This window comes from Macaca mulatta, chromosome 2 (genome assembly GCF_049350105.2).
Source record: "Macaca mulatta isolate MMU2019108-1 chromosome 2, T2T-MMU8v2.0, whole genome shotgun sequence".
Lineage (NCBI taxonomy): Eukaryota > Metazoa > Chordata > Mammalia > Primates > Cercopithecidae > Macaca > Macaca mulatta.
In genome coordinates, this window is record NC_133407.1 from 182,167,115 (window position 1) to 182,194,718 (window position 27,604).

The 27,604-nt window shown below is 37.1% G+C and overlaps 1 protein-coding gene and 1 pseudogene across 8 annotated transcripts in view; one reads left to right on the forward strand and one right to left on the reverse strand.

Annotated features, from left to right (window-relative positions):
- The window catches only part of SENP7 (SUMO specific peptidase 7), a 204,277-nt gene that overhangs the window by 92,558 nt on the left and 84,115 nt on the right, over positions 1 to 27,604 (forward strand). For 5 of the 8 annotated variants that reach the window (XM_028844663.2, XM_015129622.3, XM_015129631.3 and 2 more), the window contains one exon: positions 5,086 to 5,283. The exons of the other annotated variants lie outside the window; for them this stretch is intronic. In XM_028844663.2, coding sequence (XP_028700496.2) covers positions 5,086 to 5,283 — 198 coding nt within the window. The remainder of the gene's footprint in view (positions 1 to 5,085; positions 5,284 to 27,604) is intronic. 8 annotated transcript variants of the gene reach the window in all.
- On the reverse strand, positions 8,498 to 9,024 carry LOC114676449 (protein FAM136A pseudogene; annotated as a pseudogene).

The following is a 27,604-nucleotide window of genomic DNA, read 5'->3' on the forward strand; positions in this document are numbered from 1 at the left end:
TTTCTAGAATCAAAATGTAGGACTCTAAGTCTGAGGGAGGATTCTTTTCTCTGATATCTGAATTTATTTGGCCAAGCTTTATAATTAAGTCATGTTTATGTATTCATTGATAAATTACTTTTGTTGACAAATTTTTAAAAATTGAGGTTTTCTGGAAAATCAGTGTTTTTTTTTATTAATAGGCAAAAAACGTTATTTTATTTTCTGCTGTGATTATGTTGGGTCTTCCTACAATTATAAAATTTCTCATGTAAAACTGAAAAGATACAGTATATTTCTTATTTTTTAGGAATGCTATTTTTTAAAGAATCTGAGTATATGGATCATGATCATTTCCCCTCATAAAAAATTAAGTGAGTGTTAGTATAATGGTTTGGAGCTTTCAAAGGGACATTTTGTAAATAGATAATTGGATGGTTCTAAAAAGCCTCGGCAAGTAACAGGAACCAGCCTACCTAAGTGTATAGATTGTTGGGTTAGGTGGAGTTCTCTGTTTAGCTGCCTTTTACTTTTCATTTGTACTGTGAAATATAATGTAACTAACAAAAAAATACTGAAAGTTAAACAGTTCAATGAATCATTCATTAAATTTAATGTATTTTTAACAAGGTAGATTTTAACCACCACTGAGGAACAAAACAGAAAACTGCCTCAGAAGTTCTCAACCCCTGAAAATGATAACCCTTTAAAGCAGCAGTCCCCAACCTTTTTTGGCACCAGGGACTGGTTTCGTGGAAGACAGTTTTTCCATGGATGGGGTTGAGAGTGGGGGTGGGTGGGTGTTGTGGGGAGTGGTTTAGGCATGAAACTCTTCCACCTCAGATCATCAGGCTTTAGATTCTCATAAGGAGTGCACAAGTTAGATCCCTTGCATGTGAAGTTCACAATAGGGTTCGTGCTCCTATGTGAATCTAATGCTGCTGCTGATCTGACAGGAGGCAGAGCTCAGGCGGTAATGCTCGCTCACCCACTGTTCACCTCCTGCTGTGTGGCCCAGTTCCTAACAGGCCACAGATTGGTACAAGGCAGCCTGGGGGCTGGGGACCCCTGCTTTAATGATAACCACTCCCCTAACTTTCAAAGTAATTACTTTCTTATTTTTCTTGGATAGTATTGTTAGCTAAGTATATATCCCTAAATACTACATTTAGGTTTTATTTTGCCTGGTTTGAATGTTGCTCTTTACTCTTAAGTTTCTCTTCTGGTATACAGAAAAATCTTATGACACTTAAATGTTGCAGATGTTTAGAATTTTTTCACCTTATTAGTTTGGGGGAAAAAGATTACTGACTTCTGTTGCCAGATATTTTTAGTCAGACAAATTATAATAAAGTCAAACATGAAATAAGTATTTTCGTGGAGAAGCCAAATTGTCCTTCTCATTTAGAGACTCACTATTAGAATAATCAATAAAATTACCAATGATTTGTTGTTTTCCAACGTAAATACTTATTTAGTCTGAATGAATAGAAAAATGACTTTTTCCCAACATTGAATAGTCTCATATTTGAAATTATTAAAATTACCATGGAGATAATAATTTCCCCAATAATTTAGCAAATACCTAAGTCATATAGTTTTTCCATTAGACTTAATTACATTTTATCCTTAAAATAAATTTCCTTAAAGTTTTGTTTGCATTTTTATTTGGTCATTTAGAATTTTAAAATGTACAGTTGTAAAACTTATAAATAATAGACTAATAGTCTTTAAACATTTTGGCACGTTTGCCATCTCTCGGTCTCTTTTTATGCGTGTATATAGATGATGGGCATCACATATGTACATGTATACATACACGTATACATACATTTTTGGGGGAACCATTTGAGAGTAAGTTGCAGGCATCATGGTATTTTATCTTCAGATACTTCAGCTTGGTTTTCCTAAGAACAATGACATTCTCTTACATAAAAATTATAATATACTATCAAGAAAATTAACAGTAATTTCATATCATCATCTGCTATAAAATCCACAATCAGAATTTCCTGAGTGTTCCCAAAATGTCTTTTATTTATTTATTTATTTTTAAATCTATTTGGCCAAAACCGCAGTTACTTTTGTACCTACCTAATAGAATCAAATTCAGGTTCATGCATTGTATTTGGTTATTATACCCCATTAGTCTCTTAATCTAGAAGAGTTCCCATCTGCTCTGCCCTTTTCCTTTTAACCATGACATTGAGTTTTGAGGAGTCCAGACCAGTTGTTCTGTAGAATGCCTCATAGTCTATATTTTTATTATTTTTCTGGGCTTACCCTTATGATTAGGGCCAGGTTACATTTTTGGCAGGAATATTTCATACCTGATGTCATATACTTCTTATTGCACCTATCGGGATACATAATTTCTGGTTGTTTCACTCTTAGTAGTCCTATGTTTGATCACTTGCATAAGACGGTGCCTGCCAGATCTGTTCATTGTAAAGACACCTTTTCCTCTTTGCAATTAATAATCATCTGTGAACTCAATTATCTGTCTGCGGAAAAAAAGGATATTTGTGGCATTATGAATGTGTTAATCTCACAGGGATGTCTTAACTGTAAGACAGCCTTACTGCGTTTCTTTAGTAAGCTTGTGTTCCCCCTCTCTACAATGATTATTTGAAAACTTTTTTCAAACCTATGATCCTTTATCTTTCCTATCGCTTTTAAGAGGTCTTGGTTCCTTCTCCTTGGAGGGATGAAAGGAATGCCTCTTCTCCTATCATAAACCAGTGTAGTGTGAAGCAGTTAAGAGGGCTGGCAAGAAATTTGAGAGTGTATGGTTCTGGATCCCATTTTCAATACTCACTTGTTTACTTAGATATTAATCAGTCTATCTTGGTTTTCTCAACTGCACGAGAAGAATAATTTTTAAGCCCCTCATGGAGTGGTTGTGAGGATTAAATGAAATAAATTGTTATAAAATGCTTAGCACAGTGCCTGGTATATAGTACATGTTCAATAAATATTAGCACTTACGCAATTTCTTAGGAAACTTACTGTGTTAATTATCCTGCCTTCTGTGTCTTCAACCCTTACGTGCTTCCCATAAGCATTTAAACTTACACAAAAATTTCCTATCTTAAACTAGCTAATCAACCAGTAACTGACTAAAAACCCTTTCCTGCTTCTCACGTCTATTTTCAGGTCTTGTCTTATTTTTCACTTTCACAACCATATTTCTCCTTTGCTCCTTTCCCTTTATTGAGCCCACCGTATTCTGGTTTCTGCTCCCACCATTCTACTAAACTACCTCGGATAAAGTCATCATTATCTCCGTAAATTAATTTTTATTCTCTCTTATTCCTAGTCCTTCCATTTTATTCTTCATAAACATCAAAATGATCTTTTAAAAATGTAGCTCTGATCTCACTGTTTCCTAATTAAGACTAGTGAATTTCTGTTGTTGTTGACATAAAGTCTCAGATCCTTAATATAGTTTGCTAAGTCCTGCCTAACTGCCCATTCTTAGACACATTGCCTCTTTATTCTGAATACATGAGTCAGGTAAGTCCTTTAATTTCTTTGAAGAAGCTTTACTCATTTTCATTTTGTCCTGTTTTTTGGACCTTTCTCCATTTTTTACTTGTTTCCTTTGGATAGTGCCTGTCCTTCTTTGAGACTTCAGCTTCAAGGTCATATTCTCAGAAACTTGTCTCAGAAGAAATGCAACATCTGTATTTCTTCTTCATAGCACATATTATAATTCTAATTAAATAATGAATTGGTTTATTCTTCTCTGTAATGCACACCCCATGAAGGCAAAAACTCACCTATTTTGTTTGTAGCAGAAACTCCAAATTCTACTAGCATAGTTGTTTTGCTGGAAGATGTTCAGTAAGTGCTTGTAGAATGAATTATTATTGATCCATAGAGATGTCACTCATTTATTTTTAAATAATTTTTAAACTAATAGCTTAACATTTATTTATTTATTTTTCATTTTTATTTATTTATTTATTTTTTTATTATTTTTTTTTTATTATACTTTAAGTTCTAGGGTACATGTGCACAACGTGCAGGTTTGTTACATATGTATACATGTGCCATGTTGGTGTTTTTTCTTTTTTTTTTTTGTGCAACATGTTTGGAGTTTTCAGTATGTTCTGTGGAAGTACGCTGGAGACTTTACCCTCTTCCTGCTAGATGGTCTGGGGATATACACTCAAGTGGCTGCAGAAAACAAGTGTTTTTTTTTTTTTTTTGAGAGTTCCTGTTTTATCTTGAAAATACATGAACATATTGCTGTTTCTTAATATTCTTGTGTTCGTTAAGCAAACAAACAAAAAATGCCTAAAACTGTTTCATAGGTACTAAAATAGACACTCTTCTGATTAAACATTTCACAGTACTTTCAGCCATTCCTCACTTAACATTGTTTTAAGTGCATTTGTAGCCTGTTCACACCACTGCAGAAACTATATTCCACAGTTTTTGGAATTCCAGAACTAAACGTAGTTATTCAAGTATTCAGCATAAAAATGTATTGAATGAGAAGATGGGTAAAACATGATGAGCAAAACTGTTGCTGGAACTGCTTGCATTTATCAGTCTTTTTTTCTTTTTTTAATTTGTATAGGTACAGTAAGGTAAATGTTATAAGTTGACCTATTTTAGAAATAAGGTAAAATTAAATCTGTATCTTAAGACTCTATAAGCTTAAGAATGTGAATGATGCAGTAGTGCACCCTTAGTTTTAATAACGTTTTCTGAATCAACAAATGCTAAAACAAAAACACATTTTTAGTGCAAACAGTGGTTGCATCTGTGATGAGATCTGCAAATGAACACTGTCCTTCCACTAACATTGTTAATAAACATGAATGCATTGCCAGGAGTCTAGCAGCTGTACATGTGTAATGATAGTTGTAGTACACTTGACAGAATTCTGAAGAAAATCTCAACTTAAGTGAAATAGACTTTACTTTTTAAGGTATCTTTCATAATAGTTGGGCATTTTTTCTTTTTTCTTAGGGTATTTACTATAGTTACTTGAAGAACTGAAATTTAGAATTTCTGGAGATATTAGTTTGTGATGAATTCATGTATTCTACAATATGTAGTACCATATATACTAATTATTTATGTGTATAACAGGCAACTCAAAGTTATGTTGACGAATGTCCTATGGACGGATTTAGGACGAAAATTCAGAAAGACCCTACCTAGAAACGATGCTAATTTATGTGATGCCAACAAGGTGCAATCAGACTCATTGCCTTCGACATCTGTTGACAGCCTAGAGACATGTCAAAAATTAGAACCTCTTCACCAAAGCCTTAATTTATCTGAAAGGTATGTCGTTCAGTATTGATTTTGTTCAACTTACCATATTTGAAATAATATGAATCCCGTACTCTTAACGATAAAATTGTTGAAATGACCTCAAAGAAGATTTGCATATATAGGCATACCACACTCTAAAGCAAATCTTAAAGCTGACTATCTTAATTTACAAAGTTAGCTGATGTTTCTGTACTTCATTAAGCAGATTGATGTGGAATTATATTTAAAAACAAGTATCATTAGTACATTTAACTTATTATAATTTGATTCATGTACACATCTTTTTAGGGATTATTTTATGATTAAAATGAAGATACATATATATACATGTGTGTATATGTATTATATGCATATAAATGTGTGTGTATATATATGCATTAATATTTTATTCATCTTTAACATCCTTTCAAAATGTTATCTAATCTAGATCCTAACCACTTTTGACTTTTGTGAGCTTGTATTTTAAATGAATTTTTAAAAAAGGAGATGATGTTAAAATATTGCCTCTGGGTTTTTAATAGTAAATATTCAGTTTAATTTTGTAAAGTAACAAAACCAATTTTGTTTTGTGTATTTTGAAAGAATTACATGGGAGTTTGGGGCTGAAAACTAGGAATTAGCTCTAGGAATCTATAACAATATCTTTTATATATTACTATTTACAGTTTCAGCCATTAAATGAATGTTTTGGGGGGAAAGTACTTTATTTTCAGTTAGAATAACCTATAATTAGCTACACAGTACTTTGGTTATATGGTCTGTAATCTGAATGACAGTATATAAGTGCTTGAAGCCAAGACCCAGATAAAAACTGCTAACTTTCAACACAGTTATTTTTAAAATAAAAGTAGAATTCTTGTCAAAGCATCTGAACATATTATATATTAATTCTTAAAGAGGATAATTCTTTAAAAAAGGCAAAAATCTTAAAAAGCTAAGTTTAACGAAGAAATTTCTTATTAGCTCATACCTGATATACATTTAATTTTCTAAAACACTGTAAATCTTAGAGTCAGACAGCTTAGCATCAGTAATTTATGAAGCAGCTTGCTCCCATTCTATATTCTAGCAGATTTTCTCCCCAGTACAAGTTAACTAATCTCTTACTGTACTGACAGATGTAAATAAAGGGGCTACTTAAAGCAGTGACCTTCTAATATCTTTGACTCTTTCAAAAGGAAGTTTTAAACTCTCTTCAAATGACAACAGACTCATCAATGTCCTCATCCCGTGTCTATCCTTTTTCCAATCAGAACAGTGTGGTGGTCCATTCTCTCAGAATAATAGTTTTACCACTAGGAATTTTTAGCATATAGATTATGTGTTCATGAAATTTAAATATAATGTGAAGTAAAGAGTCCCAGTAAGATTCTAATTTGTTTTTTGCTGTGTTTTAAAATATTTGTTGTTTTTTGTTCAGTTAGTGGGTGAACTACCAGCTAGTCCAGACCTCTTTCCTCAATTCCAAGTGTCCTAAACTCAACTTGTTGTAAAGTGAGAACCTCATCTTTCTTTCTTTTTTTGTTTCTTCTAACTTCTTTTTTTTTTCTTGACTTCTTTTTTTTTTTTTTTTTTTTTAAAAATATATATATATTTTATTATACGTTAAGTTCTAGGGTACATGTGCACAATGTGCAGGTTTGTTACATATGTATACATGTGCCATGTTGGTGTGCTGCACCCATTAACTTGTCATTTACATTAGGTATATCTCCTAATGCTATCTCTTCCCCTTACCCCTCCCTACAATAGGCCCCGGTGTGTGATGCTCCCCTTCCTGTATCCAAGTGAACTCATTAGAACCTCATCTTTTCTCAAACTTTGTATTCCCTCCCTATCTGAGTGATTGACACCACTTACAAATTTTAACTTGGGAATTGTCTTTGACTCCTCTTTTTTCCTTATCCTTATATCCAGTCATTTAACACACACACACACACACATATATATATGTTATATGTATGTATGTATGTATTTTTTGGGGGGTGGGGGCAGAAAATTAAACCTTATTTATTTTTAAAACCAAACCACTAGGAAAATATATCACAGTCTGGAAACAGTAAATGGACAGGCTATATTATCATTTCAAGTAATAAGTTGGTGAAAATACAGTGAAGTTGATATCAAAACAGTAAGGTGCCATGCTGGGTTAGGAACACTGTGTTGCAACAGCCGCAGGCAGAAATGGCATTTGGTAATGGGGGCTGCCTCTCCTTTGCTTTAAAGGAGTCAGCTCATCCTAGCCCAGGTTGCTTACTTTTTTTTCCTTGAATTTCCTGTTGCCAGGGGTTTGTCTCAGTTGGGCTCTGTTAATTCAGGAGGCTAAATACGCAATGCTAGGTTTAGGCTTTCGTTCTATCTGTTCTATAAAATCCAGGTTTTTCCAAATCCAGTACTTCATAACTCTTTTGTAATCAAGTAGCCAACTGCTCCTCTTTTACTATTCATTCCTAGATACCAATATATATCACAGTCAAACCCCTTTCTCTTCCAAGGGGAAAGTGTTACTGCAAGATTGTCCTTTCATTTTGCTACACACAGCCTCAGGGTCCATCAGCCAGTAATTATGCTTCCCAATAATTAGTGTGTCGTCGCCTCTCATGTTTTTGCACAGTCTCCAGGCTGAAAGATGCAGCATGTAATAATTTTAAGAAATGTACATCCACATCTTGATGACCAGAAATGGGGATCCACAAGGACCCTTTCAAAGTTCTTATCTAGTCTCCCTACCAATTCCACATCTTAAAATCAACTTGTATGCCCTTGTATAAATTAAACAAAACCAAGAAAACAAAGACCCAGAAAACTTTTTTCCCTTCTAAGTGAGTGACCTCATGGATTTTGTTTCACAGCTTATGGAAAATGGTGTGGTGACACTTCTGGCAAACAGGATGTTGGCAACAAAGAGAAAATATCTCTCCTCAAACTCCACCAACTCTAACCTGCCAGCCTGTTGGTACCTGTGTAGTAAGAAGAGTCTGGTGCCTCGGAGGACTCTGACTTATTACAGGGAAGATCCTTACTGCCAGGACAAGCGCTGGCCACAGGAAATATAAGCTCTAAAACTCTCCTGTAATATCTCTGACCACTTTTTTCCATTTCACTTTTTAGGACTGAAACATAAAAGAACCAGTGTCTAGAGGCAAGTGACGTATGCCTTACACTTGTGGCCATCCTTACTTTCTTCATTCATAAACTTTGCTTAAAAGACTAAAGTTCCCAATTCCTTATAAAAAATATGTTCTTGCCCTCAGCCCTGATGGCTACTGGCAAAGATTTTTATTTCCCAATGGCTAAGAGAGCTTCCTTCATCTTCTTGGTCGTAGTTGGGATGAGGTGCATGTGGTCATCCACACACTTGGTCACACAACCGTCTAGCTGCTGCTTCACCTGAAGCTCCTTACTCCTGCATCTATTGAATCTTTGGATGTGTTATTGCATTGCATGGTGCACCGGGCCAGGCGGTCCTTGAACTTCTCCAACTCACTGATGACCAAAGCCTGGGCTTGAGCCAGAGGCACATGGCAGCGCTTGATGCACTGGTGCACCTGCTGCAGGGAGGCCTGGCTGTCTTCACAACAGCTGGTGCTGCACCGAAACATGAGACCTTGCATTTTCTGAATGTTCTCTTTCTCCAGACTCTTCACCATGGAGTCTGCCACCTCCTGCACCTGCAGCTGCTGTAGCTCTGCCATGGTGACCCTGTGCTGCCCCGTGCTGTGCCACCATATATAGTTATTTTTAACCCCTAAATCTGTCTTTTAAAGGATCTCTTCTCCATCTTTATTGCCAGCACATCAGTTCAAGCCCTAATAACTTCGTGCCTTTTATTACTATGGTAGTAACTTGATTAGGTTTCCTTTACATAGCCTTTTTCTTCTTGTTTTATTCTTTATATTGTCAAAATATTTATTCTAAAAGGTAGATCTTGCTTGCCACTTATTAGTTTAACATCTTTCAATGGCTCCACATAATCTACTGGATAAAGTTCAAACTTCTTAGTTTGGCACACAAGGCCGTTAATGATCTCACCTTTGCTCATCTCTAATTTTGTGTCTGTCTATTCCTCCATATTCACAATGTACTTCAGATTTAGGGAACTGTTTTCAGCTTACTGAATGTGTATACTGTTGTATACATCCTGTTTGTTTTCTTCTCTTGGAAACTATCCTCCTTTTTTTTTTTTTAAGGAAGCCTTCCTTGATTCCACCCTCCAAATCTGTATATGATCCCTTTCTTTGTCTTGCTAAACAGCTTGTTAGTATATCATAACATTTATCACACTATATTGTGATTTTTAGTTTCTCTTCCTCCCTGCAGCAAACTTCCTGAGGATAGGAACTATATTTTATTTCTTATTTTTTCTTTATTCCTAATATAGTACTGGACACTTATCAAATGCTCAGTAAATGTTTGCTGGATAAAAGAAGGAGATTGCTTCTCACTAGAGTTGCATCTCTAGACACTCTGTCTAACATATATTTTCCCTGTAAGAACCAATTATATATTCAGTAACTTTGGTGACAACCAGGAAAAGAGATACTAGAAACGTCAAATAAGGAAACTGGAGAACTCTTTTGTGCATGGCTTTGGATAGATGTTTTCTACCTGAGACTTGCTCTATATAATAGGAGAATTCTGCTTTCTTCAGTCTTTGCTTAACTTTGATATGAAGCTTTTTGTTTTATTTTCATTTCTACTCAGGACTTAAAATTTTAGAAAGATAAGAGGGAGAAACATTTATTTCTGCATTTTAATTTTATCCTAAAGTGTAATCATTGAGTAAACCAAAATTACTCATTCAGTTCCAGAAATGGTATTTTGTTGGACATTTTATTTGCATTCTGGAATCTAAAGTAAACTAAGTATCTTGCCTTTTATGTGAGGGCAGTTTGGCTTTTTGATTTCAGGATAAAATTGAGAAGAAAAATGGAAAAGATAGTTCAAATCAATTTTGTAAGTAATGGAGAAAAGGGTTTTAGAAATATCAAAAGAGTTTTAGAAATATCAAACTAGCAGTATGTGGAATGCACATTTATTTTTTAAAAATATGTAAACTGCATTTTAGTGTTAGTTTTATCTCCATGTATGGTTCATATCTATTTTCCTGGGAGAAAATTCCAGACATCTATAAGTCTTTGTCAATAGGAAGGAAAAAACCTAGTGGGACACATGTACAAGGCTTTTGAGAAAATAAACTCTCGGGGGCGGAGCAAGATGGCCGAATAGGAACAGCTCCAGTCTCCAACTCCCAGCGCGAGCGACACAGAAGACCGGTGATTTCTGCATTTTCAACTGAGGTACTGGGTTCATCTCACTGGGGAGTGCCGGACGATCGGTGCTGGTCAGCTGCTGCAGCCCGACCAGCGAGAGCTGAAGCAGGGCGAGGCATCGCCTCACCTGGGAAGCGCAAGGGGTGAGGGAATCCCTTTTCCTAGCCAGGGGAACTGAGACACACAACACCTGGAAAATCGGGTAACTCCCACCCCAATACTGCGCTTTAAGCAAACAGGCACACCAGGAGATCATATCCCACACCTGGCCGGGAGGGTCCCACACCCACGGAGCCTCCCTCATTGCTAGCACAGCAGTATGTGATCTACCGGCAAGGCAGCAGCGAGGCTGGGGGAGGGGCGCCCGCCATTGCTGAGGCTTAAGTAGGTAAACAAAGCTGCTGGGAAGCTCGAACTGGGTGGAGCTCACAACAGCTCAAGGAAACCTGCCTGTCTCTGTAGACTCCACCTCTGGGGACAGGGCACAGTAAACAATAACAAACGGAACAGAAACCTCTGCAGACGCAAACGACTCTGTCTGACAGCTTTGAAGAGAGCAGTGGATCTCCCAACACGGAGGTTGAGATCTGAGAAGGGACAGACTCCCTGCTCAAGTGGGTCCCTGACCCCTGAGTAGCCTAACTGGGAGACATCCCCCACTAGGGGCAGTCTGACACCCCACACCTCACAGGGTGGAGTACCCCCCTGAGAGGAAGCTTCCAAAGCAAGAATCAGACAGGTACACTCGCTGTTCAGAAATATTCTATCTTCTGCAGCCTCTGCTCCTGATACCCAGGCAAACAGGGTCTGGAGTGGACCTCAAGCAATCTCCAACAGACCTACAGCTGAGGGTCCTGACTGTTAGAAGGAAAACTATCAAACAGGAAGGACACCTACACCAAAACCCCGTCAGTACATCACCATCATCAAAGACCAGAGGCAGATAAAACCACAAAGATGGGGAAAAAGCAGGGCAGAAAAGCTGGAAATTCAAAAAATAAGAGCACATCTCCCCCGGCAAAGGAGCACAGCTCATCGCCAGCAACGGATCAAAGCTGGACGGAGAATGACTTTGACGAGATGAGAGAAGAAGGCTTCAGTCCATCAAATTTCTCAGAGCTAAAGGAGGAATTACGTACCCAGCGCAAAGAAACTAAAAATCTTGAAAAAAAAGTGGAAGAATTGATGGCTAGAGTAATTAATGCAGAGAAGGTCATAAACGAAATGAAAGAGATGAAAACCATGACACGAGAAATACGTGACAAATGCACAAGCTTCAGTAACCGACTCGATCAACTGGAAGAAAGAGTATCAGCGATTGAGGATCAAATGAATGAAATGAAGCGAGAAGAGAAACCAAAAGAAAAAAGAAAAAAAAGAAACGAACAAAGCCTGCAAGAAGTATGGGATTATGTAAAAAGACCAAATCTACGTCTGATTGGGGTGCCTGAAAGTGAGGGGGAAAATGGAACCAAGTTGGAAAACACTCTTCAGGATATCATCCAGGAGAACTTCCCCAACCTAGTAGGGCAGGCCAACATTCAAATCCAGGAAATACAGAGAACGCCACAAAGATACTCCTCGAGAAGAGCAACTCCAAGACACATAATTGCCAGATTCACCAAAGTTGAAATGAAGGAAAAAATCTTAAGGGCAGCCAGAGAGAAAGGTCGGGTTACCCACAAAGGGAAGCCCATCAGACTAACAGCAGATCTCTCAGCAGAAACTCTACAAGCCAGAAGAGAGTGGGGGCCAATATTCAACATTCTTAAAGAAAAGAATTTTAAACCCAGAATTTCATATCCAGCCAAACTAAGTTTCATCAGTGAAGGAGAAATAAAATCCTTTACAGATAAGCAAATGCTTAGAGATTTTGTCACCACTAGGCCTGCCTTACAAGAGACCCTGAAGGAAGCACTAAACATGGAAAGGAACAACCGGTACCAGCCATTGCAAAAACATGCCAAAATGTAAAGACCATCGAGGCTAGGAAGAAACTGCATCAACTAACGAGCAAAATAACCAGTTAATATCATAATGGCAGGATCAAGTTCACACATAACAATCTTAACCTTAAATGTAAATGGACTAAATGCTCCAATTAAAAGACACAGACTGGCAAACTGGATAAAGAGTCAAGACCCATCAGTCTGCTGTATTCAGGAGACCCATCTCACACGCAGAGACATACATAGGCTCAAAATAAAGGGATGGAGGAAGATTTACCAAGCAAATGGAGAACAAAAAAAAGCGGGGGTTGCAATACTAGTCTCTGATAAAACAGACTTTAAACCATCAAAGATCAAAAGAGACAAAGAAGGCCATTACATAATGGTAAAGGGATCAATTCAACAGGAAGAGCTAACTATTCTAAATATATATGCACCCAATACAGGAGCACCCAGATTCATAAAGCAAGTCCTTAGAGACTTACAAAGAGACTTAGACTCCCATACAATAATAATGGGAGATTTCAACACTCCACTGTCAACATTAGACAGATCAACGAGACAGAAAGTTAACAAGGATATCCAGGAATTGAACTCATCTCTGCAGCAAGCAGACCTAATAGACATCTATAGAACTCTCCACCCCAAATGAACAGAATATACATTCTTCTCAGCACCACATCGTACTTACTCCAAAATTGACCACGTAATTGGAAATAAAGCACTCCTCAGCAAATGTACAAGAACAGAAATTGTAACAAACTGTCTCTCAGACCACAGTGCAATCAAACTAGAACTCAGGACTAAGAAACTCAATCAAAACCGCTCAACTACATGGAAACTGAACAACCTGCTCCTGAATGACTACTGGGTACATAACGAAATGAAGGCAGAAATAAAGATGTTCTTTGAAACCAATGAGAACAAAGATACAACATACCAGAATCTCTGGGACACATTTAAAGCAGTGTGTAGAGGGAAATTTATAGCACTAAATGCCCACAAGAGAAAGCAGGAAAGATCTAAAATTGACACTCTAACATCGCAATTAAAAGAACTAGAGAAGCAAGAGCAAACTCATTCGAAAGCTAGCAGAAGGCAAGAAATAACTAAGATCAGAGCAGAACTGAAGGAGATAGAGACACAAAAAACCCTCCAAAAAATCAATAAATCCAGGAGTTGGTTTTTTGAAAAGATCAACAAAATTGACAGACCACTAGCAAGACTAATAAAGAAGAAAAGAGAGAAGAATCAAATCGACGCAATTAAAAATGATAAAGGGGATATCACCACTGACCCCACAGAAATACAAACTACCATCAGAGAATACTATAAACACCTCTACGCAAATAAACTGGAAAATCTAGAAGAAATGGATAATTTCCTGGACACTTACACTCTTCCAAGACTAAACCAGGAAGAAGTTGAATCCCTGAATAGACCAATAGCAGGCTCTGAAATTGAGGCAATAATTAATAGCCTACCAACCAAAAAAAGTCCAGGACCAGATGGATTCACAGCTGAATTCTACCAGAGGTACAAGGAGGAGTTGGTACCATTCCTTCTGAAACTATTCCAATCAATAGAAAAAGAGGGAATCCTCCCTAACTCATTTTATGAGGCCAACATCATCCTGATACCAAAGCCTGGCAGAGACACAACAAAAAAAGAGAATTTTAGACCAATATCCCTGATGAACATCGATGCAAAAATCCTCAATAAAATACTGGCAAACCGGATTCAGCAACACATCAAAAAGCTTATCCACCATGATCAAGTGGGCTTCATCCCTGGGATGCAAGGCTGGTTCAACATACGCAAATCAATAAACATAATCCAACATATAAACAGAACCAAAGACAAGAACCACATGATTATCTCAATAGATGCAGAAAAGGCTTTTGACAAAATTCAACAGCCCTTCATGCTAAAAACGCTCAATAAATTCGGTATTGATGGAACGTACCTCAAAATCATAAGAGCTATTTATGACAAACCCACAGCCAATATCATACTGAATGGGCAAAAACTGGAAGTATTCCCTTTGAAAACTGGCACAAGACAGGGATGCCCTCTCTCACCACTCCTATTCAACATAGTGTTGGAAGTTCTGGCTAGGGCAATTAGGCAAGAGAAAGAAACCAAGGGTATTCAGTTAGGAAAAGAAGAAGTCAAATTGTCCCTGTTTGCAGATGACATGATTGTATATTTAGAAAACCCCATTATCTCAGCCCAAAATCTCCTTAAGCTGATAAGCAACTTCAGCAAAGTCTCAGGATACAAAATTAATGTGCAAAAATCACAAGCATTCTTATACACCAGTAACAGACAAACAGAGAGCCAAATCAGGAATGAACTTCCATTCACAATTGCTTCAAGGAGAATAAAATACCTAGGAATCCAACTGACAAGGGATGTAAAGGACCTCTTCAAGGAGAACTACAAACCACTGCTCAGTGAAATCAAAGAGGACACAAACAAATGGAAGAACATACCATGCTCATGGATGGGAAGAATCAATATTGTGAAAATGGCCATACTGCCCAAGGTAATTTATAGATTCAATGCCATCCCCATCAAGCTACCAATGAGTTTCTTCACAGAATTGGAAAAAACTACTTTAAAGTTCATATGGAACCAAAAAAGAGCCCGCATCTCCAAGACAATCCTAAGTCAAAAGAACAAAGCTGGAGGCATCACGCTACCTGACTTCAAACTATACTACAAGGCTACAGTAACCAAAACAGCATGGTACTGGTACCAAAACAGAGATATAGACCAATGGAACAGAACAGAGTCCTCAGAAATAATACCACACATCTACAGCCATCTGATCTTTGACAAACCTGAGAGAAACAAGAAATGGGGAAAGGATTCCCTATTTAATAAATGGTGCTGGGAAAATTGGCTAGCCATAAGTAGAAAGCTGAAACTGGATCCTTTCCTTACTCCTTATACGAAAATTAATTCAAGATGGATTAGAGACTTAAATGTTAGACCTAATACCATAAAAATCCTAGAGGAAAACCTAGGTAGTACCATTCAGGACATAGGCATGGGCAAAGACTTCATGTCTAAAACACCAAAAGCAACAGCAGCAAAAGCCAAAATTGACAAATGGGATCTCATTAAACTAAAGAGCTTCTGCACTGCAAAAGAAACTACCATCAGAGTGAACAGGCAACCTACAGAATGGGAGAAAATTTTTGCAATCTACTCATCTGACAAAGGGCTAATATCCAGAACCTACAAAGAACTCAAACAAATTTACAAGAAAAAAACAAACAACCCCATCAAAAAGTGGGCAAAGGATATGAACAGACATTTCTCAAAAGAAGACATTCATACAGCCAACAGACACATGAAAAAATGCTCATCATCACTGGCCATCAGAGAAATGCAAATCAAAACCACAATGAGATACCATCTCACACCAGTTAGAATGGCGATCATTAAAAAGTCAGGAAACAACAGGTGCTGGAGAGGATGTGGAGAAATAGGAACACTTTTACACTGTTGGTGGGATTGTAAACTAGTTCAACCATTGTGGAAAACAGTATGGCGATTCCTCAAGGATCTAGAACTAGATGTACCATATGACCCAGCCATCCCATTACTGGGTATATACCCAAAGGATTATAAATCATGCTGCTATAAAGACACATGCACACGTATGTTTATTGCAGCACTATTCACAATAGCAAAGACTTGGAATCAACCCAAATGTCCATCAGTGACAGACTGGATTAAGAAAATGTGGCACATATACACCATGGAATACTATGCAGCCATCAAAAAGGATGAGTTTGGGTCCTTTGTAGGGACATGGATGCAGCTGGAAACCATCATTCTTAGCAAACTATCACAAGAACAGAAAACCAAACACCGCATGTTCTCACTCATAGGTGGGAACTGAACAATGAGAACACTTGGACTCAGGAAGGGGAACATCACACACCGGGGCCTATCATGGGGAGGGGGGAGGGGGGAGGGATTGCATTGGGAGTTATACCTGATGTAAATGATGAGTTGATGGGTGCAGCACACCAACATGGCACAAGTATACATATGTAACAAACTTGCACGTTATGCACATGTACCCTACAACTTAAAGTATAATAATAATAAAAAAAAAAAAATCATGAAATCTAAAAAAAAAAAAAAAAAAAAAAGAAAATAAACTCTCTTCTGCTTCCATCAGTTTGTACCAGAGATTGTTAGAGAAATACGGAGATAGTGTACCCATATTCCATTAAGAAGAGTTAGCTGCTGGTACTTGGAATTTCTGTAAATATATTTATTTATCTTTGTCTTAAATTTATATGCATTTGAAGTTTTTAAAAAATTACGTATTCCAGATATGTGATGGTAAAACTATTTGGATATTGCAGTGTTCCTATCATTTTAAGATTTTTTAAGCCAGTAGTCTAGTTGAGTGGTGATAATTATTCACTTAAAATTTATCTTAATAAAAGAACAAATTTAGAAACTAATCGGTGAATCTCTTTAATAAAGTTACTCAAAGATTAAATTTTTTCTACATACCTTTAAGATGCTGATTTAGAAGGTATATTTTAAATTATATCATCTGGGACAAGCATAGAGTTATGAGAATCCTCTTAAAGTGCCACATAACACAATTTTAGAAAGGCATTCATTGCAGCAAAATGAAAACTAAATTAATGTTGTAATTTTTGGCTCATTATAGATTTATTAGTGGATATAATTATGTTATCTTTCAGCAAGGACTTCATTTCTCTAAAAATTTGCTCTATAGATGAAGTTGTATGTTAATAGCTCTTTCTAGTTCTTCAGAGTTTTCCCTCCATTATTAAGTTATTTGAATATGACAGTTACCTTGCTATTTAAACAAGGAAGGAACCTATAGTTTGCAATTGAGAAAACTAATAGTCGGAGAGAATAACCATGCAGAGATACAGTCAGAAAATGGTACTACTTCTCAGGCCAGTATACTTTCTGCTACCTCTCACTGCATTTCAAAATTCGTTTCTGCTTTGTTTTAGTATATTTATGATATTTTGAAGTGGGATTTCATAATATTAGTAAATAAAATTAAATAAACTCTACCTTACATACTGATACTGTTTACATACTTAGGAAAAAATTGGGTAAATATGTGAAATGACAACTTTTAGTTCTTCCTTCCAGATTGAGATAGTATGAAAGATGAAGTATACACCTTTGTATACTTCAATTCCTTGCAAAAATTCAGAACTTCCGAAATGCTGACTAGCCCTGGAATATCCTTGACTGTGCTAATTTATAAATCTGTACTGCAAAAGACAGCTTAGGTATTGTTAATTTAGTTCTCAGTTTATAGATTTGTGTTCTTTAAGGCTATCACGCAAAATTCCTTGTTTCCTCAAGGTACCCAAACTGGATAAGTTTTCAATAGTCGAAAGGTGTTTGGGCTGTGGCTGTGTGCTATGAAGAGCTGTGTGTACTGTAGTCATTGCTAACCGTTTATATACTTTAATTGTATATTAAAAATTGCAAGCATCTAGTAAGATTTTTTATCAGGATTGCAGAGCATAGTAAATTATAAGTATTATTTGAAAGGGTAGTTTATAGCTTTGAGCAAGACTACAATAATATGAAAATTATTACAGAAATATGAAAATTAAGTGATATTCCGTTTATTGTTTATTTACTGTGTGCCAGGAATTATGCTAACTGCTTTCCATCTATTGTCTCACTTAATCTTAACAACTTTGTAAGGGAGATATTATTCTTCCCATTTTAGAGATGAGAAGATCAATGTGTAGAGGTAGAAATTATGGTAATTAACTTGCCCAAGGCTTTATAGTTATAAGGTGGTAAAATAAGAATCCAGACCTATGTTGATCTAACTTCAAAGTCCTTGCTGTTAATTCCTGTGCCATACTGCTTCTCTTTACATTTTCGCCCTTCTGAAGTTTAATTTTTTTTCATCAGTAAAGTAGGAATTGGACTTTGCTGCAGATACCATATCTAATTCATTATTTTATTTTATTTTATTAAATAAATAATAAAATAACCTATACCACAGTTTCTTTATCCACTTGTTGATGGATGGGCATTTGGGTTGGTTCCACGTTTTTGCAGTTGTGAATTGTGCTGCTATTAACACGTGTGCAAGTAGCTTTTTCATATAATGACTTCCTTTCCTCTGGGTAGATACCCAGGAATGGGATTGCTGGATCAAATGGTAGTTCTACTTTTAGTTCTTTAAGGAATCTCCACACTGTTTTCCACAGTGGTTGTCCTAGTTTACATTCCCACAAGCAGTGTAGAAAAGTTCCCTTTTCATCACATCCATGGCAACATCTACTATTTTTTGATTTTTTGATTATGGCCATTCTAGCAGGAGTAAGGTGGTACCGCATTGTAGTTTTGATTTGCATTTCCCTGATCATTTGTGATGTTGAGCACTTTTTCATATTTTTTTTGGCCATTTGTATATCTTCTTTGAGAATTATCTATCCATGTCCTTAGCTCACTTTTTGATGAGATTGTTTGTTTTTTTTCTTGTTGATTTGTTTGCATTCGTTATAAATTCTGGATATTAGTCCTTTGTCAGATGTATACATTGTGAAGATTTTTTTCCCACTCTGTGGGTTATCTGTTTACTCTGCTGACTGTTCCTTTTGGTATGCAGAAGCATGTTAGTTCGATTAAGTCCCAGCAATTTATCTTTGTTTTTATTGCATTTGTTTTGGGTTCTTGGTCATAAAATCCTTGCCTAAGCCAATGTCTAGAAGGGTTTTTCCAATGTCATCTTCTAGAATTTTTATAGATTTAGGTCTTAGATTTAAGTCCTTAATCCATCTTGAGTTGATTTTTGTGTAAGGTGAGAGATGAGGCTCCAGTTTCATTCTCCTACATGTGGCTAGCCAATTATCCCAGCACCATTTGTTGAAAAGGGTGTCCCTTCCTCACTTCATGGTTTTGTTTGCTTTGTCGAAGATCAGTTGGCTGTAAGTATTTGTGATTATTTTATTTCTGGGTTCTCTGTTCTCTTCCATTGGTCTGGGTGTTTATTTTTGTATCAGTACCATGCTGTTCTGGTGACTATGGCCTTATAGTATGCGATCAGGTAATGTGATGCCAGTAGATTTGTTCTCTTTGCTTAGTCTTGCTTTGGGTATGCAGGCACTTTTTTGGTTTCATAAGAATTTTATAATTTTTTTTTTCTAATTCTGTGAAGAATGATGGTGGTATTTTGATGGGAATTGCATTGAATTTGTAGATTGCTTCTAGCAATATGGTCATTTTCACAATATTGATTCTACCCATCCATGATTATGGGATGTGTTTTCAGTTGTTTGTGTCGTCTATGTTTTCTTACAGCAGTGTTTTGTAGTTTTCCTTGTAGAGGTCTTTTGACTCCTTAGTTAGATATATTCCTAAGTATTTTATTTTTATTTTTTGGCAGCTCTTGTAAAAGGGGTTGAGGATTTGATTCTCTGCTTGGTCGCTGTTGGTGTATAGAAGAGCTGCTGATTTGTGTACATTAATCTTATATGCAGAAACTTTGCTGAATTCTTTTATCAGTGCTAGGAGCTTTCTGGAGGAATCTTTAGGGTTTTCAAGATAAATGATCATAGTGTCAGCAAATAGGGATAATTTGACTTCTTCTTTATCGATTTGGATGCCCTTTATTTTTTCTCTTGTGTGATTGTTCTGGCCTGGACTTCCAGTACTGTGTTGAAGAGGAGTGTTGAGAGTGGGCATCCTTGTCTTGTTCCAGTTCTCAGAAGGAATGCTTTCAACTTTTCCCCATTCAGTATTATGTTGGCTGTGGGTTTGTCATAGATGGCTTTTATTATATTGAGGTATATCCCTTGTATGCCAATTTTGCTGCAAGTTTTAATCATAAAGAGATGCTGGATTTTGTTGAATGCTTTTTCTACATCTATTGAGGTGATCATGGGATTTTTGTTTTTAATTCTGTTTATGTGGTGTGTCGCATTTATTGACTTGCATGTGTTAAACCATCCCTGCATTCCTAATATGAAACCTGTTATCATGGTGGATTATCTCTTTGACATGTTGTTGGATTCAAACAGCTCATATTTTGTTAAGGACTTTTGCGTCTGTGTTGATCAGGGGTATTGGTCTGTAGTTTTCTTTTTTTTATGTCCTTTCTTGATTTTGGTATGAGGGTGATACTGTCTTCATGGAATGATTTAGGGAAGGTTCCCTTTTTCTCTATCTTGTGGAATAGTGTCAGTAAGATTGGTACCAATTCTTTGAATGTCTGGTAGAATTCTGCTGTGAATCCGTCTGGTCCTGGACTTTTTTTTGTTGTTGGTAATGTTTAAATTACCATTTCAGTTCTCGCTGCTTGTTATTGGTCTGTTCAGGGTACCTAATTCTTCCTATTTTAAGCTAGGAGGGTTCTATCTTTCCAGGAATTTATTCTTCTAGGTTTTCTAGTTTATGCGTATAAAGGTGTTTATAGTAGCCTTGAATGATCTTTTGTATTTCTGTGTTGTCACTTGTACCTCCCGTTTTGTTTCTTATTGAGCTTATTTGGATTTTCTCTCTTCTTTTCTTGGTTAATATTGCTAATGGTCTATCAATTTTATTTCTGTTTTCAAAAAACCAGCTTTTTGTTTTATTTATCTTTTATTTTTTTTGGTTTTAATTTCATTTAGTTCTTCTCTGATCTTGATTATTTCTTTTGTTCTGCTGGGTTTGGGTTTGATTTGTTCTTGTTTCTCTAGTTCTTTGAGGTGTGACCTTAGATTGCCTGTTTGTCCTCTTTCAGACTTTCTGATGTAGGCATTTAAGGCTATGACCTTCCCTCTTAGCATCGCCTTTGCTGTGTCCCAGAGATTTTGATAGGTTGAACTGAACAACACTATTGTTGTTCAGTGGAAAAGTTTTTTAATTTCCATCTTGATTTCATTTTTGACCCAATGATCACCAGGAGCAGGTTATTTAATTTCCATGTGTTTGCATGGTTTTGAAGGTTCTTTTTGGAGTTGATTCCCAGTTTTATTCCACTGTGGTCTGAGAGAGTGCTTGGTATAATTTCAGTTTTCTCAAGTTTATAGAGGCTTGTTTTGTGGCCTATCATATGGTCTATCTTGGAGAAAGTTCCATATGCTGTTGAATAGAATGTATATTCTGCGGTTGTTGGATGGAATGTTCTGTGTATATCTGCTAAGTCCATTTGTTCCAGGGTATAGTTTAAATCCACTGTTTCTTTGTTGACTTTCTGTCTTGATGACCTGTCTAGTGCTGTGAGTGGAGTATTGAAGTCCCCCACTATTATTGTGTTGCTGTCTATCTCATTTCTTAGGTCTATTAGTAGTTGTTTTATAAATTTGGGAGCTCTAGTGTTAGATGCATATATGTTTATATTTTCCTGTTGGACTAGTCCTTTTATCCTTATATAATGTCCCTCTTTGTCTTTTCTAACCTCTGTTTCTTTAAAGTTTGTTTTGTCTGATATAAGAATAGCTACTCCTGCTTGCCTTTGCTGTCCATTTCCCTGAAATGTCTTTTCCACCCCTTTACCTTAAGTTTGTGCAAGTCCTTATGTGTTAGGTGAGTGTCTTGAAGGCAGCAGATAGTGGCTGGTGAATTCTTAATCATTCTGCAATTCTGTATCTTTTAAGTGGAGCATTTAGGCCATTTACATTCAATGTTAGTATTGAGATGTGAGGTACTATTCCATTTATTGTGCTATTTGTTGCCTGTATACCTTGTTTTTTGTTTTTGTTTTTGTTTTTCAAATTGTATTTGTATTTTATAGGTCCTGTGAGATTTATGTTTTAAAGAGGTTCTGTTTTGATGTGTTTCCAGGATTTATTTTAAGGTTTAGAGCTCCTTTTAGCAGTTCTTGCAGTGCTTGGTAGTGGTGAGTTCTCTTAGCATTTGTTTGTCTGAGAAAGATTGTATCTTTCCTTTGTATATGAAGCTTAGTTTCGCTTGATACAAAATTCTTGACTGATAATTGTTTTGTTTGAGGAGAGTGAAGATAGGGCTCCAGTCCCTTCTAGCTTGTAGGGTTTTTGCTGAGAAATCTGCTGTTAATCTGAGAGTTTTTCTTTATAGATTACCTGGTACTTTTGTCTCACAGCTCTTAAGATTCTTTCCTTCATATTAACTTTAGATAACCTGATGACATTGTGACTAGGTGATGATCTTTTTGTGATGAATTTTCCAGATGTTCTTTGAGTTTCTTGTATTTGGATGTTTAGGTCTCCAGCAAGGCCGGGGAAGCTTTCCTCAATTATTCCCCAAAATATGTTTTCCAAACTTTTAGATTTCTCTTTTTCCTCAGGAACACCTATTATTCTTAGATTTGGTCATTTAACATAATCCCAGACTTCTTGGGGGCTTTGTTCATATTTTTTAATTCTTTTTTCTTTGTCTTTGTTGGATTGGGTTAATTTGAAGACCTGTTTTCAAGCTCTGAATTTCTTTCTTCCACTTGTTCAATTCTATTGCTGAGACTTTCGAGAGCATTTTGCATTTCTATAAGTGTGTCCATTGTTTCCTGAAGTTTGAATTGTTTTTTATTTATGCTATTTCCCCGAATATTTCTCCCTTCACCTCTTGTATCATTTTTTGGACTTCCTTACATTTGGCTTCACCTTTCTTTGGTGCCTCCCCGATTAGCTTAATAACTAACCTCCTAATTTCTTTTTCAGGTAAATCAGGGTTTTCTTCTTGGTTTGGGTCCATTGCTGATGAGCTAGTATGATTTTTTGGAGGTGTTAAAGAACCTTTATTTTGTCATAGTGCCAGAGTTGGTTTTCTGGTTCCTTGTCATTTGAGTAGGCTCTGTCAGAGGGAAGGTCTAGGGCTGAAGGCTGTTGCTCAGATTCCTTTGTCCCATAGGGTGTTCCCTTGATATAGTACTCTCCCCCTTTTCCTATGGATGTGGCTTCCTGAGAGCAGAGCTGTAGTGATTGTTATCTTTCTTCTGGGTGTAGCCACCCAGCTATTCTACCAGGCTCTGGGCTGGTACTGGTGGTTGTCTGCACAGAGTCTTGTGACCTGAACCATCTATGGGCTTCTCAGCCATGGATACCGGCACAGTATTTGGGGTGTCTGGGTCCTGCTGGTGCACTCTGCTTCCTTCGTAAGGTGTATGGGTCCTCTCAGGCTTCGTGATTTATTCCTGCAGTTGTTCTGGAGCAAAACTTCACGATGCGAGCTTCCACATGCTGCTCTGTCTGTCCGAGTCAGAGCTGCAATCTAGTCTGCCTCCCATCCACCATTATCCCCTTTTGTTCCCAGTTCTGGAGGCAAGAAATCCAATCAAGGTGTTTTAAGGGCTGTGAGAGAAGGGCGTGTGCCAGGCCTCTCTCTTTGACTTGTAGATGTCTGTCTTCTCCCTGTGTCTCTTCACATTGTTTTCTCACTGTGCGTCTCATTGTGGTTTTTATTTGTATTTCTCTAATGATCAGTGATGTTGTGCTTTTAAAATATGATTATTGTCTGCATGTGTCTTCTTTGGAAAGATATCTGTTCATGTCCTTTGCCCACATTATAATGGGGTTGTTTGCTTTTTTTCATGTTAATTTGTTTACGTTCCTTGTAAACTCTGGAAATTAGACATTTGTTAGATGGATAGATTGCAAAAACTTTCTCCCATTCTGTAGGGTGTCTGTTCACTCTAATGATAGTTTCTTTTGCTGTGCAGAGCTGTTTAGTTTAATTCGATCCCATTTGTCAATTTTTACTTTTGTTGCAATTGCTTTTGGCATTTTTGTCATGAAATCTTTGCCTGTGCTTGCCTATGTCCTGAATGGTATTGCCTAGATTTTCTTCTAGGTTTTTTATAGTTTTAGGTTTTACATTTAAGTCTTTAATCCATTTTGAGCTAATTTTTATACATAGTGTAACAATCGGGTTCAATTTCAATTTTTTGCACATGGCTAGTTGTTTTCCCAGCACCATTATTAAATATGGAACCCTTTGTCCATTGCTTGTTTTTGTCAGGTTTGTCAAAGATCACAGAATTATAGGTGTGCAGTCTTATTTCTGGGCTCTTTATTCTTTTCCATTAGTCTGTGTGTTTATTTTTGTACCAGTACCATGGTGTTTTGGTTACTATAGCCCTATAATATGGTTTGAAGGGAGATAAGATGATTCTTGCAGTTTTTTCCTTTTTGCTTAGTTTGTCTTGGTTATATGGGGTTCTTTTTCATTCCATATGAATTTTAAAGTAGTTTTTTCTAATTCTATGAAGAGTGTCATTGGTAGTATGATAAGAATAGCATTGAATCTGTAAATTGCTTTGGGAAGTAAGGCCATTTTAATATTGGTACTTTCTATCCATTAGCCTGGGATGTTTCTCCATTCGTGTCTTCTCTGATTTTTTTAAGTAGTGTTTTATAGTTCTCCTTATAGAGATCTTTCACCTCTCCGGTTAACTGTATTCACAGGTATATTATTCTTTTTGTGGCTGTTATGAATGAGATTGCCTTTGTAATTTGGCTTTCCACTTGGCTGTTGTTGGTATATAGGAATGCTAGTGATTTTTGTACATTGATTTTTTTGTTTGTTTGTTTGTTTTTTTTTTGAGACGGAGTCTCTCTCTGTCGCCCGGGCTGGAGTGCAGTGGCTGCATCTCAGCTCGCTACAAGCTCCGCCTCCCGGGTTTACGCCATTCTCCTGCCTCAGCCTCCCGAGTAGCTGGGACTACAGGCGCCCGCCACCTCGCCCGGCTAGCTTTTTGTATTTTTTAGAGACGGGGTTTCACCGTGTTAGCCAGGATGATCTCGATCTCCTGACCTCGTGATCCGCCCGTCTCGGCCTCCCAAAGTGCTGGGATTACAGGCTTGAGCCACCGCGCCCGGCCTGATTTTTTTTTATCCTGAAACCTTGCTCAAGTTGTTTTATCAGCTGAAGGAGCTTTTGTGCTGAGACTATCGGGTTTTCTAGATAGTTGTTGCAGCACTTTTTATTCTGATTATGGTATAAATGGATATTTTCAGGAGTTTCCTGAAGTATCTATTGGCAATCTCAGTTATCTGGAATCCTTTGGCAAATTAGTATTGAGGATGTGGTATAATGGAATAGAACAGACAAAAAACCCCAAAAGATAATAGGCCCAGGTTCTTCCACTAGGAAAGCTACTTATAACTGGGCAGCTTATTTCACTTTTCTGAGCTTTGGGTTCTCCATGTTTACAATAAAGAGAGGACTAATTTATTTTAAAGTTCTCTAAGGATCTAAAATTTTATGCTGCCTGGAACATAATGAAAAGAACATAGTGTCTTTATGTAGGGAAAAATAGTTGTGAAATTTTTAATTAGGGGATGTGCATTTTTTTTTAGTCACAGTGCCATTGCACACTTAACAGACTACACTCTAGTGTAAACATAGTTATATATTCACTAGGAGGCCACAAAATTCATGTGACATGTTTTATTTTGATACTTACTTTATGGTGGGGGTCTGGAACTTAACCAGCTCTGTCTCCAAGTATATGCCTATACTTTTGTTTAAGCGAAAATGTGAACTTCACTGTACTTTGTTACCTTTGTTGTTTTATGCAGAGGCATCTAGAATGATGAATCCTTTCCGGAAGATTTTCAGTTTACTTTTCCCAGACCCATCAGAGGATATCACTGTTTGTGGTAGCTATATGAAATGTATTTCTTAAATTGTAAGACTTGAAACTTGAAATTACTTCTTGATCCTTGGGCTGTAGAATGGATGTTTTATTAGCAGGCGTGAAAACAACACGAATTTTCTTGTACTTCCCCATCAGAGCTTTTGGGTGACTAGGTGCATTGTCAACGAGCTGTAATATTTTGAAAGGAATTTTATTTTATTTTTTCTGAGTGGCAGTTCTCAAACGTGGGTTAAGTCATTTCAGTGATCCACGCTATAGACAGATGTACTGTCATCCAGTCATCCAGACATTGTAGTTCCATTTTCAGAGCACAGGCAGAGTAGATTTAGCTTTTTTTTTTTTTTTTTTTCCTGAGACAAGGTCTTGCTCTGTCACCCAGGCTGGAATGCAGTGGCATGATCTCACTGCAACCTCTGCCTCCCAGGTTCAAGCGATTCTCCTGCCTCACCCTCTGAAGTAGCTGGGACTATAGGTGTGTACCACCATGCCTGGCTAATTTTTTTTTTTTTTTTTTTTTTTTTTTTAGTAGAGATGGGGTTTCACCATGTTGGCCAGGCTGGTCTCGAACTCCTGACTTCAAGTTATCCGCTGGCCTCTGCCACCCAGAGTGCTGGGATTACAGGCGTGAGCCACCATGCTCGGCCCAATTTAGCATAATTCTTAAGGGCCATTGGATCTTTTGCATGGTAATTGAGTACTGGCTTCACAGATAAGACACCAGCTTCATTAGCCCCTAACAAGAGAGTCAGCCTATCTTTCGAACTTATGCATTGACTTTTCCTTTCTAGGTATGGAATTCCTAGATGTCAGTTTATTCCAACAGAAGTCTCTTTCATCTGCGTTGAGCATCTGTTGTTTACTGTAGCCACCTTCATCAGTTATCCTAGCTAGATCTTCTGGATAACTTGCTGCATCTTCTCCATCAGTACTTGCTGTTTCACCTTGCACTTTCATGTTATGGGGATAGTGTTTTTTTTTTTTTTTTTTTTTGAGGCAGGGTCTCATTCTGTTGCCCAGCATGACTCATTTCAGCTTTGACCTCCCAGCTGGCACCATCATGGCTCACTACAACCTTGACCTCCCAAGCTAAAGTGATCCTCTTACCTCAGTCTCCCAAGTAGCTGAGGCTACAGGTGCATGCCACCATACTCAGTTAATGTTTTCTATTTTTTTTTGTAGAGACAGGGTCTTACTATGTTGTCCAGGCTGAGACAACTTCTTTTCTTAAAGCTTGTAAACGAAGTTTTCTTCTGCAGCTTCCTAACCTCTCTGTCTTCATAGACTTGAAGAGAGTATCTTGCTCTGAATTAGACTTTGGCTTAAGGGAATGTTGTGGCTGATTTGATCTTGTATTCAGACTACTATAACTTTCTCCGTATCATCAGTAAGACTGTTTTGCTTTCTTACTATTTGTGTGTTCATAGGAGTAGCATTTTTTTTTTTTTTTGAGATGGAGTGTCACTCTGTCGCCCAGACTGGAATGCAGTGGCAGTATCTTGGCT